Below are 18,901 nucleotides of genomic sequence, written 5' to 3'. Positions count from 1 at the left end.
TAGCATGTACTAAATCATTCAGATAAAAATCCCACAGATTTTAGTGCAGTCATAAAACTTAATATCTTTCTCAGCCCACTTTTGTTCTCAGGCACCCAATTGTTCAAAAAAAAAAAAAAAAGGCATGGGGAAAACAAAGGATGAGACGACCTTTTGTTTGTTGGTGGGGCACACGTAAAGGTAGCTCAGCACGGTCCTCGAGCCCACTTTGTCATTGAGCTTGGTGTAGGTGCTCCCATAGTCGCTGGACCTGCATACAAAAAAACACAAGCTGCGGGTAAATAAACAAGCTCATTTATTTCCAAAACTTGTTCTGTTTTCTTGAATATTTATGGTGCCCATGCTACAAGTTTAATTTGTTCAATATATATGCTTGATATATAAAAAAATAAAATTGTATCTCAAATATTCTGAATGTAAAGAATGTAAAATTAGATGTTTGTTTATTTGTTTATGATATTACTTTTTTTTTTTTTTGCTCCAATTCAGGAGATATTGGACTGCTCCAGGAAGGAAACAATTGCAAAGTTGCAGAAATATTCACAATTACTTTCTGTGTGTATATTGTTATACTGTCTGTCTATATGTGTTGCTCCACTCTTTGGTTGTTTTAGTGGTTTTCTCCGTTTTTTTTGTTTCGCTTGACACTAAACAACCGGAAGTGGCGTTAAACACTATGAAAATCGATTTCTTGGTTTTCCTTGGTGACATTATGAAAACATTCCATGCAAAAGCTAACAAATGATCTCTCGGGCTTCGCTCTGTCACACACTCCTGTCACTTTTCCATGTCCCTTCCATGTGCATAGGTCCATGACAAGGGTAAATGCGCTTGTCATCCCAATGCTCAAAAATCCCCCCCCACCCCGCTCCCCCCCTTCCCCGATGAATCCGCACCATCCGTTCTACCTGAGTGCCCGCAAATATAATTTCCCGACATAATTGGATAGATATCCAAGCAATGCTTGCTATCATTGTCTGTGCATTAATCTGAAGTGTCCCATTTGCTGTTGACATTGTTTTCCAAGACTTAGCCCCTAAACACATTTGTGCAAGCTAAGTGCTGCCTTCAGACGGACGCCACGTCGGAATGACGGAGGGAGACAAAACTATGTGACGATATCGCACCACCGAGTTGATTTAGCAGAAAAGAGGCAGTCGGTTGAAAACGCGAGAGGACTCGTGCGAGTCGCCGCATCGATCCAGATATCGCCGCCGACTGGCTGGAAGCTATTGTGGCCATCAATCACTCACGCTCTTATCACAGAAATCATGCATGCCCACTTCTTTTCATAACATATCTGTGTTGTTTTTTTCACCTACACCGAGCGCCTTAGGTGCGCAGTAATTTACTTGGAGGTTGCGATGCAGACACCTACGTGATGGAAGAGGCCTTCTGTACTCAAGGGGGGGTGGGGGGCAGTGTAAATCTTTGCAGCGCCTCTAGTGAAACAAATCTTCATTTGAAACTCTATGGACTGATGTGGTTCATAGTGAAATGAGTTCTCTTCATTCTGTGAGAAGGCAGGGGGGGAGGGAGGGAGGTCATATTAAAAGTCTGGATTGAGTTCTGTGGCATTATCCTTGATGAAATGAATTCTTATTTATGAGCCCGACAGGCGCACACGCAAAAATGTGCCCTTCGATATAATTGCGGTAGCGCACAATGACTAGTGGTGACGCAATTACTTGTGACAATGGGTGGCTGCAGACAGCATGAGGAAAAAGGTGGTGTGATGTAATGCCATTTTTGTTTTATTTTATTTATTATTTTAGTCAAATGCATGATCGTTTTTTTCAGGTAAAACAATGACTTTGGAATTAATGTAGAAATGAATTGCATTTTTTTTTATGGGGGGGCAAATTTTTCTATACTGCGAAGTCAACCACATGCGCCAAATATTTTTGTTTATATGGAGAGTATAGGATATTACAGCTAAGGTTGGATTGATTTATTATTTTTATGACTGCATTGCATACATTTTCTGTGGGCAATTGGCTCACACGCACAGCTTGGGGGGAACATTGCTGAGAACTGTTTTAAATTGCATTAAAAAAATATAATGCATAATGTGTTTCTTTTAAATTAATACCCCCGCTGACTGATTAAATCAGCATCATTTGCATTAGAATTACAGAATCCTAATTATAATCATGCAGGGTGTACCTAATGATGTGACTGCTGAGTGCATGGCTTCCATATTCATTAAAATAGTTTGCTCGACTGTTGAGATGTTAGCATTTTTTTTTCACCATTTTCTACTCGCATTTCAAAATCCTAATTCATTTTTATAATTGAAATGTCAGCAATGTTGCACTTGCATGACTGAAAGGAAATTTGAATGTTTTCTTTTGTGCTTTGCGTAGACAGATGTGTGAGCGCTGCTGGTAGCAGCATGCAAGGCGGTCACACTACGAAGCAGATTTTTTTTTTGTTTTTTTGTCAGTCCCGCGAGCAAAGTTAATGTGCAAATGGACAAAAAGCCTGCTGCCATCCATCTGCTGCCGCCGTCGCTGCCGCCGCTGCTCCACGCGCACCCCGATTTCAAACGCTTACGACTCCTGACAGATCACGATACTTCAAGAAGTTTATTTACTCAACTGCAGAGAGTATCAGGTGTCGAGCAAAGCGTACAGTTAATTGGAGTAAAACGAAAAAGTCATCCCAAAAAAAGTTGCTCGCAAATTTACAGTTCGCCACTGAGCAAATTGCTTGGCTTTATTAAAACATATGTCATGTGGGCTCCCTATGTATCTTCATTCTTCATCCTCTGGCGAGCGTGTGCGAGCTATAAATCACAACGGATGGCGCACCGATCTATGAATATATTTTCCTTCGCTTTGTGCTTTTGCATGTTTATCGGATTAGAAGCAGCGATGCGCCGTCACCTCGCTGCGCGTCCAAGTGATTCAAGGCAACGTACCTCCACAGAGAGCTCTCGGTAACGGCTCCCAGGTTGAAGTCGTATAGCTTAGTCAGGATGAGGATCACCTGCAACGAAAGAGAGGCATTTTGTTAGTTAGGAGGAAGTCTGATGACCGTTTTAGTGTGAATCCTCCAACAATGAATTGGAGATTTTGTGCCATCTGTAAAGCTGTAACCAATTTGAGATCTGGTGAAATTCCCAGTATGAATCCACCAGTTTGGTTTAAAGTGACAACTTTTGGATCATTCTTGATACGCCTATAAGAAATCACTTGGCCCCATTGAAATGAATTGAAATGCCATTCATCCGTTCCTGACAGAAAAACAATATAATTTTTTGGGGTGTTTTTAGAAAGAAGCACAGGATTCTGATATATGGTTTTATATACATTATTTTTCATATATATTTTTAAATATATATTTTTTGTATATTAAATGTTTTTTGTTTCGTTTTTTGATGTAGTTTTAAGATAATATAAGTCAATTTCTCACAATTCAACCCTCGTCTTTTGTATCGAGTGTCATCACCAAGTGCATCCCAATGACAAGGCACGCTCATGTTGTGACGCGACGTCAGCGTGCTGGCACGTGAACAGAATCCACGGGCGGCTTGTATGCTTCATTTAGAATGGCTGGGAAAAAGTCTGCACAAAACATAATTGTTCAGTGAACAATGAAGATGGCTCCGTGTTGCTTTTTTATATACTTTTCATCTGTAGCCGAACGTGATGCTTTTGGCTAATTGGAGGCTGTCCAGTCCGCTGTGCATGTTCTCTGGACAATGCCTTTCTGGGGAGTCGGAATTGTGGATCGTAAAAGGCTGCCAAGGCGCAGGGGGGCACTGAAATGCTTTGCAAACACATTATTGTCACTCCAATGATATTATAAAAGACCACCCCATGGGGATGATCATAACTCAGCCTAGGAAGTAGTGCAAGCCTGGGGGAGTAGGGGTGGGGGTGGGGTGGGGGGTGTTAACAGAGAGGCCGGAGGAAAGGAAGGAGTCGGAATAACAATCAGGGAGGAGAAACATGGCATATCAAGACTAAATTTCATAAAGCCTGGAAGATGGGTCGCAAGCTCAATTACAGTTAGTTTAAACACATTAACCTTGCGGGACCTGCCGAACGACTCATTAAAGCTGAAAAAAAATTCCGCGGCGCATTCGGCGGAACAAAAGACGTGTCTCTAAGACGCCTTTGAAGATGTTAAAAAGACAATTGACCCGCCACGCTGCCTTCAAACGCAGCCCGTGCGCTCGGCCGGGACGAGACGCATTACGGGTTAATTAACCAATCGCAAAGACAGATAAGCATTTGCATAACTAAACGCATCCTGTCTGCCAGGTCCGAGGGCCCGAGTCGGAATCAATTTGGTGTAAAGACTCGGTTAAACGGCTGTGATGTCGGGCCTAAACGCCCGCTTTGAGAAAAGTGATACAGAGGAAAGATGTGATGATGGCTTTTGTCTCCTAAGTGCAACCAGCAGAAGTAAAAGCGGAATTGATTTGATCCGAGAGCGGCAAACAAATTAAGTGACTGTTAACGATTACGTTTATAGCTTTGGATCACGAGGATTTAATGGAAAGTTGCGCAAAGTTGGCTGAACAAAAGTAGAAATAGCTTCCACCCAAAATCTCTCTGCTAGTACTGCTAGTATAGTTGAGGCCATTGAAATGCACTGGAAAAATAAAATGTATTTTTAAACACCAAACATTATCCAGAGAAATGATATATATATATATATATATATATATATATATATATATATAATAGAAATAAATGAAATATATAAAATTATTCAGGTAATTTATAAAATAAAAGAAATACCTCCATTATGCCTTTGCCATGAAAAAGGGTGTCAACTCCTCAACTGTCTTAAGTTATGGATATTCTGTTATCATTGTAGAGTAGGCATCAACTATGAGAATAAAACTGTTATGAATCATAAATATGACATTGTTTATTGTAATAATTTAAAGCTAGTGTTAGTTATAAAAAATACATGGGCAGAGGACCTTGCATAAAAATGATCGCATATTAACTCATGCCCTGCCAGCCCAAGTGAAATGGATATTTGACGTCTATAGCCGTCATTGGCAGTGAGTTGAATCGTGATGGCCGCACTTGGATTCATTTTCAAAATCGTTCAGCCCTATCCTCTGCCATCATGTTTGTGTTTGGGGCTCATTAGGAAGCGGAGGCCTTTCGAATTGGGTCAGCAACGATCCACCTCGGAGAGCGACAGACTAGTGAGGCAGATGACTGTTTGCATGATTTGTCCCTGAGTGGATACATCAAGAGAACATCGCTGGAGACCGTTCCCATGTCTTAACTCTTACGGAAAGGTTCCGTAAGCGTAGATATCCGGTCAATGGGGAGCCTCTAATATATATGCAAATGCAAGTGGGCCACATCAGCAGCGCCTACAAAACAACATGACAAATGAAGTCGAATTAGTGGCAAAATGCTACGGGTTTTTGTGGCAGCCTGGCTTTTTATGTGAATAAAGGGAGAAAAACAAATCCAAAATGGCTTCCGGTATAATCGCAACGGCTTCAAGGTAAATAGCATTTCCAATGCGTCGCGTTGTTCACTTGCAAACATGAAATTAAATAAGAACCCGGTGAGGGCAAAAGTGGGGCATTTATTTATGTTTATGTTTTATTGATGTGCGCGAAGGGAGCTTTTGCCCTGGGAAAGTCAGCCAATCATTTCTTCAGATGGGATCCCTCATGCAGCCTCCAAGGAGTTCGGTTTTAAGTCATCCGTTTATCCAAATCTGCTATTCTGGTCTTTTTCTTTTCTCTTTCTTTGCCAGCTTTTCTTCCTCGCTTGCATCACAATTCCAATGAGGAATACACAAACACGCATGCACAGGAAAAAAAAAAAAACATGAAAGGCCTGTCAAAGTCATGTGCACTTTGACCCCCCGCGGGCTGAGAGCCTCCATGGCAACAAGCATGTCGCAGCCGCTCATCCGAACCATCTTACAAAAACATGCCAGTATGGAGGCAGCACTGCAACACAATGACTGCTGGACCAAATCAAATCTTTCGTTAAAAAAAAAAAAATCCAACAGCAATCCTTTTCTTTTTTTTTCTTCCTCCAAACAGAAATGCTCAAATTTTTAAAGTGCTTTGGGTAGGACGTGAGAGGCATCTCAACACCACTTTTTTCCTACACGGCTCGCAATTTAGCTCTGAATCATATCGGATAGATTGCCTACTATTAATAAAATGTTGCTGCACTTTCTCGAACAACTCACTTCACATGGAACCTCAAAAAGCTTCAATTCTGGCTAATTGGCCAATCTAGTGAAAAATAAATAAGAGCAAAAGAACACCTGATTGCGCTTTGCCTCTTTTCTCCAAGCAGAAAAGTCGTGGTCAACGTTGCTTCCACTTTCGTGTCGTTTTCCGACCGAACCGGAGGCGCCAACTCGAGGTTCTAAATTAATTTCCAAGGGGACGAGTACCTGTGTTGAGATGAGAGATTGATACAAGCTTCTTTGCGCTCAAAACATGGCAACCTTTATTTACTTTTGGTGGCGTCTACAAAAGTTCACATTTACATTCTCATGAATACTCATAAGCACAACTGTATATGAATATGACGGCGCAGAATAAACATTCCAGGAGAGACTCTCCGGGGTTGCCTTCAGCTTGTTCCCTCTTCTAAAAAGCAGATGACTACCAAGTAATCCTCAAGTTGTTAAGCGCCAATCAAACCCCGCTTGTAAGCTGACTTTGGGTTAGTTAAAGCGGTAGCGACTGGACTGAATTAAACATGACCGATTTCAAACGGCCATTTCTATCCATCACAGCAGCTTCAAGGTGCAGTCGAGCTAGAAACCGTGGAGGAACCACCAGAAGATATTTTTGCCATACATTACCATGTCCACACGGGAGATGGGGGGGGAAAAAAATAAATCACGAGCTTCCTGACAGACAATCATCAAGCCTTTGCTGTTTTTACTTGAAAAAATCTAATTATGCCAATTATCCCCCCCGCCCCCATTTAGAGTTCTGCTTGACCAAATATAAAAATCTAAATTTGCTTCAGGCACTGTAAGAACGAATTATCAACTCTCTATGGTTATCGCTCCGAATAGCAACCCACTGATGGTTTTCAGAGCAGGGAATTGATTGAGGATGAATATATAATAAATTCAACACAAAAAAAAAAAAGTGGAGTTATCTAAATAATTCAGATCCTCGGAGAGCCTTTGTGTCCATTATCACACACTACAAGCTGGTAGAGAATCATGGCTCGCCTCACCGTGTTACCTTTCACTCGCCTCTTGGCTAAGTAATCTCCACAACGGCTGGCTATCGCGAGTAAACTGGCTCATTAACATAATTTTTGCACACCTGAAGAATATCACAACAAGTCACACGATCGTTCCAAATGAATCCGTTTGCATAGATTTCATTAATAAACTTTGACGGGGTCGCTCAGCAAACGTCGGGAGGGATCGAATGTCGGCGTCCGAAATGGCGTGATCGAAGGGAGGCTAATTGGACCAAATTGATTGAGTGTACTTTTCCAGGGTAAAGACGCACACGGGTAAGGCGCTTTTTCCATCAAGTGAAGCCTCACGCTCGTCCCGGGAGATGACGCCGAGACTGCTGTGCGTACGTTTGCTCATCCTTAGGAATCTTGAGCGAGGAGGCGTTGAGTTTGAGAGGCTTCAGCAATTAATTCAGTCCATTATGTGGCGGGGGGAGGGGAGGGGGAGGGGGGGGGGGTTCATTGATGAAATGGTCCCAATATCAGAGGATTCTACTTCAACGACAGCTCCATTGTGGGCAAAAAACAACAACAAGAGACAATAAAAGCACAGTCTGCCATTAAACAATGTGATTGCGCCGTCTCGTTCTCGACCAAAAGTGGTTATGGTTTAATGGCCACAAAGATTTTTGCGTGGCTTTCTTGTCGAACAAAAGGTGCAAAATCAATTTGAAGACAAAGCTATGTTTATTTCGCCGTCATATTGCACATATTTCTCAGGGACAAAAGGGAGACAGAAATGATTAATAATTTTGTATATTTTGTTGAATTGCCCAATTTGTAATTTGAACAAGTTTCCTGCGTTGAAATTATGAGATCATCCAACTTTTTTGGTTTGTGTTTGACTGTAAAAAAATTAAAAAAAAAAAATGAAAATTAATCTTATTTAATTCAGACTTGGTGCTTCCAAATGTTTTAGCACTCGAGTTCACAAGACAATGGTCACATTATTTCAATATTTAGAGAGGTGGAGGGGGGAGGGGGATTGTTTTGAGAAAGGCTGACCTACTTTTCCCTGTTAATTTATTTTGGCACTTTCACTGTGATGTTTCATTTTTTGCTCGTTACATGACTACAACTGCAGACAAACAGCCAAATGACAAAAACAAGACACTTGAGGGTCCCGTTGTCAAGGGAAGTATTCCTTCCAGGATTATCAATGACAGTTTTTTTTTTTCATTTTTGAGGACACAAATAAGTGGTGTCCTTACACAGTCGTTTTAAATGGCTACAATCAGTGTGGGAGCATAATAGGGCTCATTTCATTAAAAGTTCAGGTTGATTTATTTCAGAAAAAAAATTAAAAATAGGAGTTACAAATTAAAAAAAAATAATAATGAAAAAGTAATCGGATGGATTATGTGGATTACATGAAACGCAACATCTCTTAATAGTCGTGTACGCCAATCATAATCGCGCAAATCGCACTCGGTGACGCGACAAAAAGTGACATTTCCAGGAACAGCACATTTCTGCACTTAACGCATATAAAGTTACTCAAATAATGTGTGAATAGGTAAACAATACTTTTAAGATGGTGTAAAATTCCTTTCCATTAACCCTTTACATTTAGTTTGGCCTTGATTCAACTCTCGAGGTTGTACTGCACAGCAAAACTTTAAATGATGAGTGAAGTTCAATATGATTTGATATGTTGCGCTATTTAAATAAGGCTTATTGGCTCCACATCCCTGTTGATGAAGACTCGATCGCATTTAGCCCAATAATCGCTCATCAGGCTAATGCGTCTGTCGTGCTGTTCGCCAACAAAGCTTTGGATTTACTATTTGTCATCATATCTCAGTAACCTCAAATCCATATTCATTCCATCCTCTATGAGCACTCATTTAAACTGGAATTATTTTGCTTTTCAAAGCAAAAGCAACCTGTCATTTAAAAGGATTTGTGCCAAGAAAAGCTATTGAGTGAACTTTTGTGTTTTTTTTTTTTGTTTTTTTTTAATGCATCACTGTTTGGAAGCTCTCTATCATCATCATCATCGTTGTCATCCATTTTAAAGCCTTGTGCGGCACTTAAGGTCAGTCACCCTGTCGTGGCATATAAAAAGTATTATTTTCCCCTGCAATTGTTAGTTTGGGCATGAAAAAAAAATAGTGTATACCAGAACTCTAAGCCATGTTTAAACATTACGGCAGAAGCAAATGCCAAAAAGTCACTTAGGCTGTATTCACACTGCAAGGTTAAAATGAGACAAATTGGATTTTTCGGACGAAAAAAAGTGGAAGATGTAAAATTATTTCAGGGTAAATAAAAAAAAAAATATATATATATATATATATATATATTTAAAATGTGTGTGTCTAGAACACATTGCCTAGAACAAAGAGTTTTACGGTTATATATGTGTCTATTGAAATGTACACGGGTTAGCCGGTCCAGAAAATGAAATCCAGTCATTCAAGTGGAATTGGGCCCTGAAGTGTAAATCCAGCACGGCAGCCAAGCACTCATCAAGCCTTAATGAAGTCATCTCCTGATGTGACTTTCAAACTCACAAGTTTCCCAATCAAAATAATGCATAAATTTGTTTTCGCAACCTAATCACAGAGTTAGCGCCGACCAACGCGCAATCGTTATTAAACTAATTAATCACATGCATTCTTGTCAAATAGGCTCCCGCGCCTGCTTCGTGGCTTTGATTAATTAATTGAAGCATAAACGTGCGAGTTGTGAGTATGTGTGCAGAGGCGGAAGCAAATCAAGCAGTGAACATCAAATTGAAGGTAGACCTTGATATGCACTTTGGGGTAAAACTAGTCTGAGTGCAGACAACGTTGACGTGATGCGTGCACGCAATCCCCAAGCACGAATGATTTATGAAAAGAGGGACCGTGTGCATGTGCATAAATAAAAGTGGTGTTTCTTTGAATAATTTCTACAGGGGCGGGGGAGCAAGGCCGGGTCACCGTAAACCCGAAGCCGCATCATCGAAGTCAAATGTAGCCATTATGGCAGCCAACCCCGGTGGCGTCTTGTGGTCGCGGCCTCCCTCAAAACTTGGGGTTGCAGTTTTCCATCAGCGGCTTACAATCATCAGTGGGCAGCGAGGCCCCGCGAGGCTCGACGGCGGCCGGCAGGATAAATGAACATGTGTGATGTGCTGACACCCAGAGGAAGCACTGTAATGCATCAGGACCACAAAAAAATAAAACACCTGGAGACTGCGGCTAGACAGTTAATCGAATCTTAATCGAGATCATGATTTCGGCAGCTGCAATTAAATTTATCCGGTGGTTGGCGATTGTTACGTTAACGCGAAAAATCTAAATAAGCACTCAGTCAGTGGTCAGCCAACCACCAGGAAGCAACAAGGGATGTTATGCAAAATTATTCTTTCTTGTAATTATTATACACAATCATTATACACATTGTATGTGACACGAAAACCTTTTGACGCCCGTTAAAATTATAAAACTGAATGTCTGATATTGTTTGCGACCTTAAGTGATGAAAACTACGTGACAAAAACTCGCAAACCTTCGCGCTTGAGCGGCTTTTAAATGCGCATATTCTTTATCCTCTGCAAAGACTGACTCGCAGTGGATCCTAATGAGGATTTGTGACGACTCCGCCCCCTGGTGGCCAAGGCACTCATATAGGATGCAGCAGCAGCATGTGCATTGAATTGAAGCACAATTAAAAAGTTTAGCAGTTATTTTGATTAGATTTAAGCGTGTCTAAACGGTTCTTTTTATTGCCACTGACTACCAAGCTTGAATGTTCTGCAAGGTTAGAAACTGAAGTCGACTCCGATCAATAGCTGTGATGATAATGTGCCAAATGGCCCCGTGTAATGTCAGCGGTGTCACCTGTGATCACAAACCCACAGGGAACCATCACGGCCCGCGGCAGTTAAACCCATCTTTATAGCAATCTTTTTCTTTTTTAACGTCTGACGTGTGACGCGACTTGTGAGTGACCCTCGGCTCCTTCGTCGATTCCTCGCTGCGATTGGACACTTTTAAAGTGCCTGCAATTCGGTTAAATGAATATTCTTCAATCGACTGAGCGTTGTTGACAATGCGAGACACCGGATCTCATTAGCTTGTGGAGGTGAAGCTCAGGTTGTCAAGATATGAAGCGATCTATCCCGGTGATGACGGCAATCACGAAGGCAATTTTCCAATACAGGATGTCTCAGGAGCGGAATGAAATGTTAAAAGTACTCCTCCTCACTGATTTCTATCAACTATTCAGAATCCAAACTAGTTTCAGGTCCAGGCCATGTAAACTGAAAAGTTCACACATTAGGCAGGATTAATAAGTAAAAATATACCAGTGATGTCCATTTAAATAATAAACTGGCAGTTTTTAGCTGAGCTGTGACCGAACACATTGGCGTTGGATGCACTTTTCATAATCCGCGTTAGCCACCCAAAAGTCTGGCCAGACGCCTGTGTGAATTGGGAGCGCCTTCCATTTGATTTTACGGATCAAAGAGTCTCCGTGCAAGGAGGCCTGGCGTGTTAAATGGAACGGGCCCCGTCTGTCTAATGAAGCGGGCTTTAAACACAGGTGTCCTCCGGTGCCTTGCCATTTGCCCGCCTTCTTTTATTGTCTATTCATAGGAACGCGATTACATGCAAAAAAAAAAAACAGCCCGGCTCTGATTGGGTATGCTTGCGTCGTCGCCGTCTCATCTGGATTTGCGGCATCCGGCGTGGGGAAGAGACGAGAGAGCTGACAGATTGCTTTGACTCGCGCCACCTTTGGACAAAACCAGACATTTCCAGCACGCGGGAATATAAAGAGCCTCCGTCGGAAAGATATGTGGACGTTCTTTAGTGCGACATAAAAGTATAATTGCGGCAAGAGAGAGGGCAAGGCTATCAATAAGGCTCATCTGTATCGCGGCCTTCCCACTTTGCAGAAGTAAAGGCGGCCGAGTCCCATCAGGGGCGGCAATTTACTCGCATGCCAATAACGTGTTGATCGCCTGACTCACGGACGGTGTGAGGTGGTGTTACTTGAGTGGGTTTCAGTCAGCAAAGTCCCCTGAGAACCACATGAGCTGATGTGCTTCAAAAGAAAAAAAAAAAACAACTCCATGTGGTCATATCATTGCTCCTGAGCGTCGGCGCGAGACAGAAGATTGAAATATTGATTCAAGCAGCAAGACATCTGCAGCCAAGTGGCGCCTATTTTTTTGACACATTTAATGACGCACATGAGCTCACATCGTGGCATAAATCTTTGGACTATGTTTTTAACGCACGCACACACACACATACTGGAGGGATGGATTGATTGATTTAGGGCATAGGCAACTGGTGGAGACAGTGGAGGCTTCTTGATTAAGTTTGAAAAAAAAACAAATTGTGACCCACAAGGAACGTGCTTCTATATTGTTGCCACACAAGAAAAAGTGTAATTGCACATCCACTCCAGTAGGGGCCAGTGGCAGAGAGACTAAGAAACAGTTATTCTTTGTTTTAAATTGATATATCCTTTTTTTTTTTATTATCTATAGTCGTGGCGGAGTTAGGGGGGCGAAATTTCTTATTCCCCGGGGTTACTTGTTTGTGAATTTTTGCCATTTTTCAGATCATGTGCCATTTTTGACCCGCAAAAGCTCCAAAGAGTGACCTTGTGCGCTCATAATTGGCCCAATGAAGTCCAATTAATGCAGACTGTACATTAAATGGACATAAACGTGAGACATCACACAAGCAGTTAAGCATGAAGTCACGGGGGAGTTCTTGATCAATTCTCCCAATCAAGCCTGAGTCAATGCAATTAAAGTCAGAGTGCTTTCATGTGTCCAACAATCCCAGAAATCAAACCGTGCTCAAAGTCTGATTTGCACACTGATTGGCATCTCTCCATTGCGTTGTCATAACCCCCCCCCCCCCCCTGCAGTGCGCTATCACATCTTAGCTCTAAGGCAAAGCCCCCCCCCTCAAGAAAAAGAACGGACCACCGCAATGAAGCCATTTCCTTCAAATGTCCCCCCTTAGATTGGAAATATTATCAGTCATTTACATCGGATGTAGCCCGAGCTCCAACACGGAGTCATAAAAAGCCATCAATTTTCCCACCGCAGACTCGGGAGCACTTTTGGGACTGCGGGAAGAGTTCCGAGTGTATAAATCTAAAATTATGTGCGGAGAGAGTGACAAGCCCATCAGTGATGATCCAGTGAGCAGCGTCCCCACAGTACAAAAAGGCCATCTTTGCTCAAGACGTCTCATGGCAACCGCATATTTCACCGCGTGGCCCACAAATCAGATCATATCAGTTACATTTGGGGATTTATCGACGGGAAAATAATGCGTCAACGGCACTATAAAAAGGACGTCAACCTCAAAACGGAATACAACAAGCGTGGCTTCAAATAATATTTCAATTCTTGTGAAGTCATATTTGCATTTGGGGGGGGGGTAATGTAGTTCTATTTTTGCCATTTCTAGGACAGCAATATATTCAGATGTGGCCCCTGATTAATGTTGCTGCCACACACAGTTGTGCCCAGTGATCTTTGGAGATTACCTGAGGAGAAGAAAAGAAAAGCAGAGGAGCTCCTACCCATTTGTGCAAGAGGTCTTTCTGAAGGATTAACACAAATCTCGCAGCGGGTACAAGAAGGGCCCGGGCTATCAATTAAGTGAGACTCGCGTGTCAAGTAAGATTGATTCGGCCCCAAAGGTCAAACTTTCTCGTCTTGATTAGAGTTACAGTGAGAGATGCTGCTTGATTGTTGCCATGCATAATTAATGGAGTGTGATTGCCTCCCAAACACCTGCCATCCCATAACTCTGCTGTCATAAATTCTCCAGCGGGGTTAAGTGGACATTTTAAAGTCACGTTAAATTGGAATAGATTATAATGGCGGCCAAATCAATTTTCTTTACGCACAACCACGCATTGCGCACATATTTGTCGACCAGTTTACGACTAAATGGTGCATCAACAAAAACAACAAATATTGCTCCTTTCAAGACAGTATCGGGGGGAAATTTAGCACGATTTTGGAGTCGAATGCGCTTTTACGCACAAGGACCGTGCGTAAAGACCCGGTAAGGATAATCGCGTTAAAATAGTAATTTCATGCTCTTTTTTTACGCGTGGCAGTCAAGTGAAACTCACGCTGCTGTTGTGTCCGGACCAGTGCACCATCGCCTGGTTGTGCGCAGAATCTCCCGACAGCGCAAAGGTGGAGGTGTCCAGATAGGGATCACTTTGTCGCGGGTTAGAACCTTTGGTTTCTTCCCCCGCGCGCCGGTATTCGGTTCGGTAGCTGGCAACCCCTTGGACGCTCCTTTTAAATACATATTTTGTGTCGGAAAAAGCCTCTTCTCCAATGGGCTCGGTCCCGAGTCGTGTCTTTTCACGCCACTTTTGCCCGGAGTTATCGTGCAAAACTTGGACCGAGACTCCCGCGTGCGTTTTGTCACGGCCAACTCGGGACTTCAGCAGGTCAAACCCCCTGATCGCTGCAGAACTTATTCCTGCTTCAGCCTCAAACTTGTCGTGAAAGGCGTTCAGAAGCAGGGCAAAGAAAAGAAAGAAAGTAGGATGCGACCACAGTCCCATTGTGCTCGCTTCTTCCTCCCGGGGAGTCAGTGGCAACTTGTCAAATATTCACGGTCGCGTCTGTGCGCGTGAAAGGAGAAGAGGAGCCATTGGGCAAGGAACCGCTGCGTGTCATCCAGGACTTGCTCAAAGTGACGGAGCGGTTGGGGAGGTGCTGCTGCTGCTGTTGTTGTTGCTACTGCTGCTGCGCGCGCGTCAAGCGGGTGCGCTGATGGAGGGAGGGAGCGCCCGCAGGAAGCCTCGCTGCCGCATCAGTGCATGATTGCGTAAATGCGAGGAGGGGGGGGGGGGTGGGCGTACAAACACGCGTAATCATTTGTGAAATGGTTCCCTTTTCATTGTGGTGACAGGATCGTTTGAAGCTGTCACTAAACTGCAAATCCACTTCAGTGAACCCAACTGGTTGCAGATTTGCGACCAAGGCGTTGTTATGGCTCTAAGCGTATAGAGCCATGCGTGCGTGCTTCTCCACCTGCTTTCCTGGTGAGACGCATCTACTTTTTATTCAAATTAATTACACCGGTACTACTAAAAGCCCCAGGACTTGTTAAGTCTCCAGAAACAAGAGCTTTGAACTCCCTCTATGATCTGTCACGCATGAGCGTGACTCCTGGTACTAAACAGTGCAAAGCATCACAAGTCTTCTTTTTCCAATATGAGCCTATTTCCAGTTTTTTTTTTTTTTCTGAATCAATACTGCAATTTCAAAAGAATGACTTCAAGCAGACTTCCCCCACAGTTTGAAATAGCGGACAACTGGTCAAAATATATCAAGATCAAGAATCACTTTTGAGTGGCCCACACTTTTCAACAAGGTGTTCCAAAGCCAGTATGGTTTTCCTTACCATGATGATCAGATAGCTGTTTTGAACCCCGATCTGACTTTTTTCCAACAGTAACCACAGCGCTCGCAAACACCGTAAAAGCATCGGTTGTTATTTTGCTTGTGAAGGCAACACTTCATCACGAAAGTGACAATTGGGGCAAATTTGATCGTATTTATTCGACAATGGCGTTGCGGTGACGTCAGAAAGCGCATCCAATAGGGGAGGGGCTGGCAGAGTGATTTCAGAGTGCTATTTCAGAGGACTACTGTAATTGACATTGGGAAATTGGAGTAAGCAATAGAAAATCATTTCAAAAACAATTCAGTTTTTATCTACAGTGGGTACCAAAAGATTTTGTTTTTTTCCTCTCAGGATGTCAATTTTACACTAATGAAGAAAACAATAAGCTTGCGGGACATGCAGCGGACATATTGCTTTTGCCTTTGGCATAACACAAAATGGCAGATCTTTAATTGGTAGCCAGGCACTTAAGAGACACAATTACTTGTATACAAGTCAAAATGTTCAAAATGTCGTTCGCCCTAATGGACCGGAAAGGTCACTAAAAGGGTCGGATTTTATTCTAAAAACCTGTGGTTACTTCATGGAAATGAAAACATGTTTGCGTCAGCCACCCGTGAGAGATAAACGCGTGTGCTTCAAGGATAACAAGCACAAACAACACCATGACAAATGTAACCGTTTGTAATTCTATAACGCAACAGCGAGTTACACACATTGAGACGTAACGTCAATGTCGCGCCGTGACCGAAGAGGCTCCAGCCAAGGAGTCGCGTTCATCAAATGAACACAACACATTCTCCCCTCACCGGGCACTTGATTAAGTACAGCACAATCTAATGAGATCCTGTACAAGAGCTCGGTCAAAAAATTAGTAGATTGCTCCCTGCGTGTAAACAGTCCAGGACACACAAGACAAACAAGAAGCTCATGTAAATTGGACAGCTATGAACCTGGCGCCCTCAGACCACAGACTTCAATCCTCTTGCACATGTGCAGTAAGAGGGAATTCAAATCAGCACCACCCAATGGCATTTTACAGGGAACTGTTTTATAATTCAATTCAAAATGGACATTGCATTAATGTATTATTGAAGTAAAGCAAAGGTTCTCTTAATAAAAGCAACAATATTAATTGTTTTATTGTGGCTTACCTGAAAATGGTCCAGACATCCAAACAGATTTTGAAGCTCCACTTCCTGGTTTTATGCTCTAGACAAGTCACCAGGTGAGTCTCCACCGATCAGATCGTGCCAGTAGGTCATACCAAGTGTCGGGCTGGGGGGTGCACATGTTGCATTAGTTTAATTGCATTTGTCATTTAGCTTTGTATATTTTGGAATTGTTTCATAATTATACATTTTGGTCAGTTGGTAACTACTTTTGTGGTGTACAAAGTATGACTTAAAAAAAAAAAAAAAAACATGTTAAAGGTTTTCCCTACCTGCAAACTGCAGATTCTGAGGTTTCCATTTTAGAATAGTTTCTTCATTCCCATTGTGACAATCAACCAGACACATTTCTGTGTGTGCTTCTTTGATTTTGGCAACTTCTCATGCTGGTCATTTAACAGTGGTGCAATTGCGCTTTGTTTGAGTGGAGGTTGGGGTACTGTAAAAAGTCTTAATTACATTCAATTGCTCCGAGGCTCTTTTGTACTGCCCGGTTAATGAACTCTGGGTTGCAAATAGCATTAGCCTTCCGAGCACTAAGAAAAGAAAAACAAAAAAAAGAACATTCACAGCCCTTCAAATCTCACAGTCCAAAACAGCTGACACGAGGTTGGCACCTTTTAATCTTGCAGGCGACAGAGAAAGTCAAGTTAACTGAAAAAGCGCCGTCTGCCGTTGTCCTTCCTGCCGGGATCATATCTCGGTCACCATTTTTCTTGTGTTTGCGGGAGTCCCTTTCTGTAGAAAGAAATTGAGATTCATCCAAAGCGAAGGCTGCGGGCAGCAGGTGCGACTGATGTACCTCGACCACACGGCGGACAGCTCAGTCTCTCCGCAGGCCGCCCCTCGCCGGAACGCCTCGCCAATGAGGGGGTAATTGGAGTGATCGCTCTCTGTTTACTCATTATGCTGCAAAGATAAAGTGGCTTGCTCCCAAACTGTCAAAAGGAAGACGAGCCTCTTCCATCCATCGCTTACCTAAAACGTGTGAGGAGACGGCAATATGCCTCACGTCAGTTTCAGTGTGTGGAATTTGCCGCTTTTTAATTGACCTGTGATGGTTCCAATACTTGCTAGAGGTTTAACAAAATCCAAAATGAAACCATCCGACTTGTTGAGGAGACAAACAGGCGCAGTGACAGTCATACTAAGTTGTATTTTGAACCATTTGGTTCTTATGCTCGTCCATCACTGACTCCAGTCCTAGAAATGTTGCCGACAGGTACCGTGCTGAAAAAGTCACGATCGTCATTGACTCGACTTTCGACTACAAAAAAGTCTCGAGTCATTTGAGGTTGGTGACTCACCAAAGCCGGATCAGATTTTCACTCTACTGAGCCTTCCCATGGTGATGTGAACTGAACTAGACTGCTTGGAATCATGTTGTAAAAACCCGAATTCAACTTTGGAAGCAAGCGAGAGAGGGAAAGGCAGTAAAGTACTGACTGCGCTTGTGTATGAAAGATATAAAAGTGTGTTTAGGAATGCCGCCATATCTCCTGGTGGATTGATGTTGATAACAAGGAATATCGCACATCTTCCAGGGTGGAGTACAAAGTTAAAAAAAGAAAATGAAAGTGCATCAGGCAGTGTGTGCGGCAGTGTGGTTGGCTCTCCATTTTTTTTTTTTTATGTGCTCCTCTCTCCGGTGTAGATCATTAGCAAGATTATCAGATGCAATCATCTCATTCTGGTGGCGCATAACTCAGGCGGGCCGCCCGCGACTCTTGTGAAGCAAACTCGAAAGCTTTCCGGACAAAAATCCCATTTGTGCATCTGCTGTCTGCCTTGCCGAGCTTGTTAGTCGCAACACTTGAGCGATCCCGGTGGAGGCACTAGCACCAGCCGTAATGGCCATCATCCCGACAGCCTGCGCTAGCGTACGAGGGGGGGGGGGGGGCTCGGTTATCAACAGCCAGGTGCGCTTGCTTCGATGGCGATACCGGCGCTGTTAAAAAGAGCAAATGTCCTTTTTCTTATTGCAAGTGGAAAAATAGTCTTTTTACAATCTCTTTGGGAGGACTACATTTCGGTTCGTTTGCCATTCAGGCGTAAACGTCCTCAGTGCGGCCTGTTAGCGACCGCGCGGCATTTGTGACATGCTCGCTTT

At 42.9% G+C, this 18,901-nt stretch overlaps 1 protein-coding gene across 1 annotated transcript in view; it reads right to left on the bottom strand.

The window, feature by feature from the left end:
- sorcs3b (sortilin related VPS10 domain containing receptor 3b) overlaps positions 1-16,912 on the bottom strand; it is a 36,860-nt gene extending 19,948 nt beyond the window's left edge. The window contains exons 1-5 of the mRNA XM_061285629.1: positions 16,874-16,912; positions 16,774-16,818; positions 6,271-6,402; positions 2,924-2,991; positions 151-250 (exon numbers count right to left, since the gene is read on the bottom strand). Coding sequence (XP_061141613.1) covers positions 151-250; positions 2,924-2,991; positions 6,271-6,402; positions 16,774-16,818; positions 16,874-16,912 — 384 coding nt within the window. The remainder of the gene's footprint in view (positions 1-150; positions 251-2,923; positions 2,992-6,270; positions 6,403-16,773; positions 16,819-16,873) is intronic.
- Positions 16,913-18,901: the final 1,989 nt, after the last annotated feature.

The sequence above is a fragment of the Syngnathus typhle genome, linkage group LG8, assembly GCF_033458585.1.
Source record: "Syngnathus typhle isolate RoL2023-S1 ecotype Sweden linkage group LG8, RoL_Styp_1.0, whole genome shotgun sequence".
In the NCBI taxonomy this organism is placed as follows: domain Eukaryota; kingdom Metazoa; phylum Chordata; class Actinopteri; order Syngnathiformes; family Syngnathidae; genus Syngnathus; species Syngnathus typhle.
Note: the sequence above shows the minus strand (reverse complement) of the source record. Positions and strands in the feature narration are given on the sequence as shown.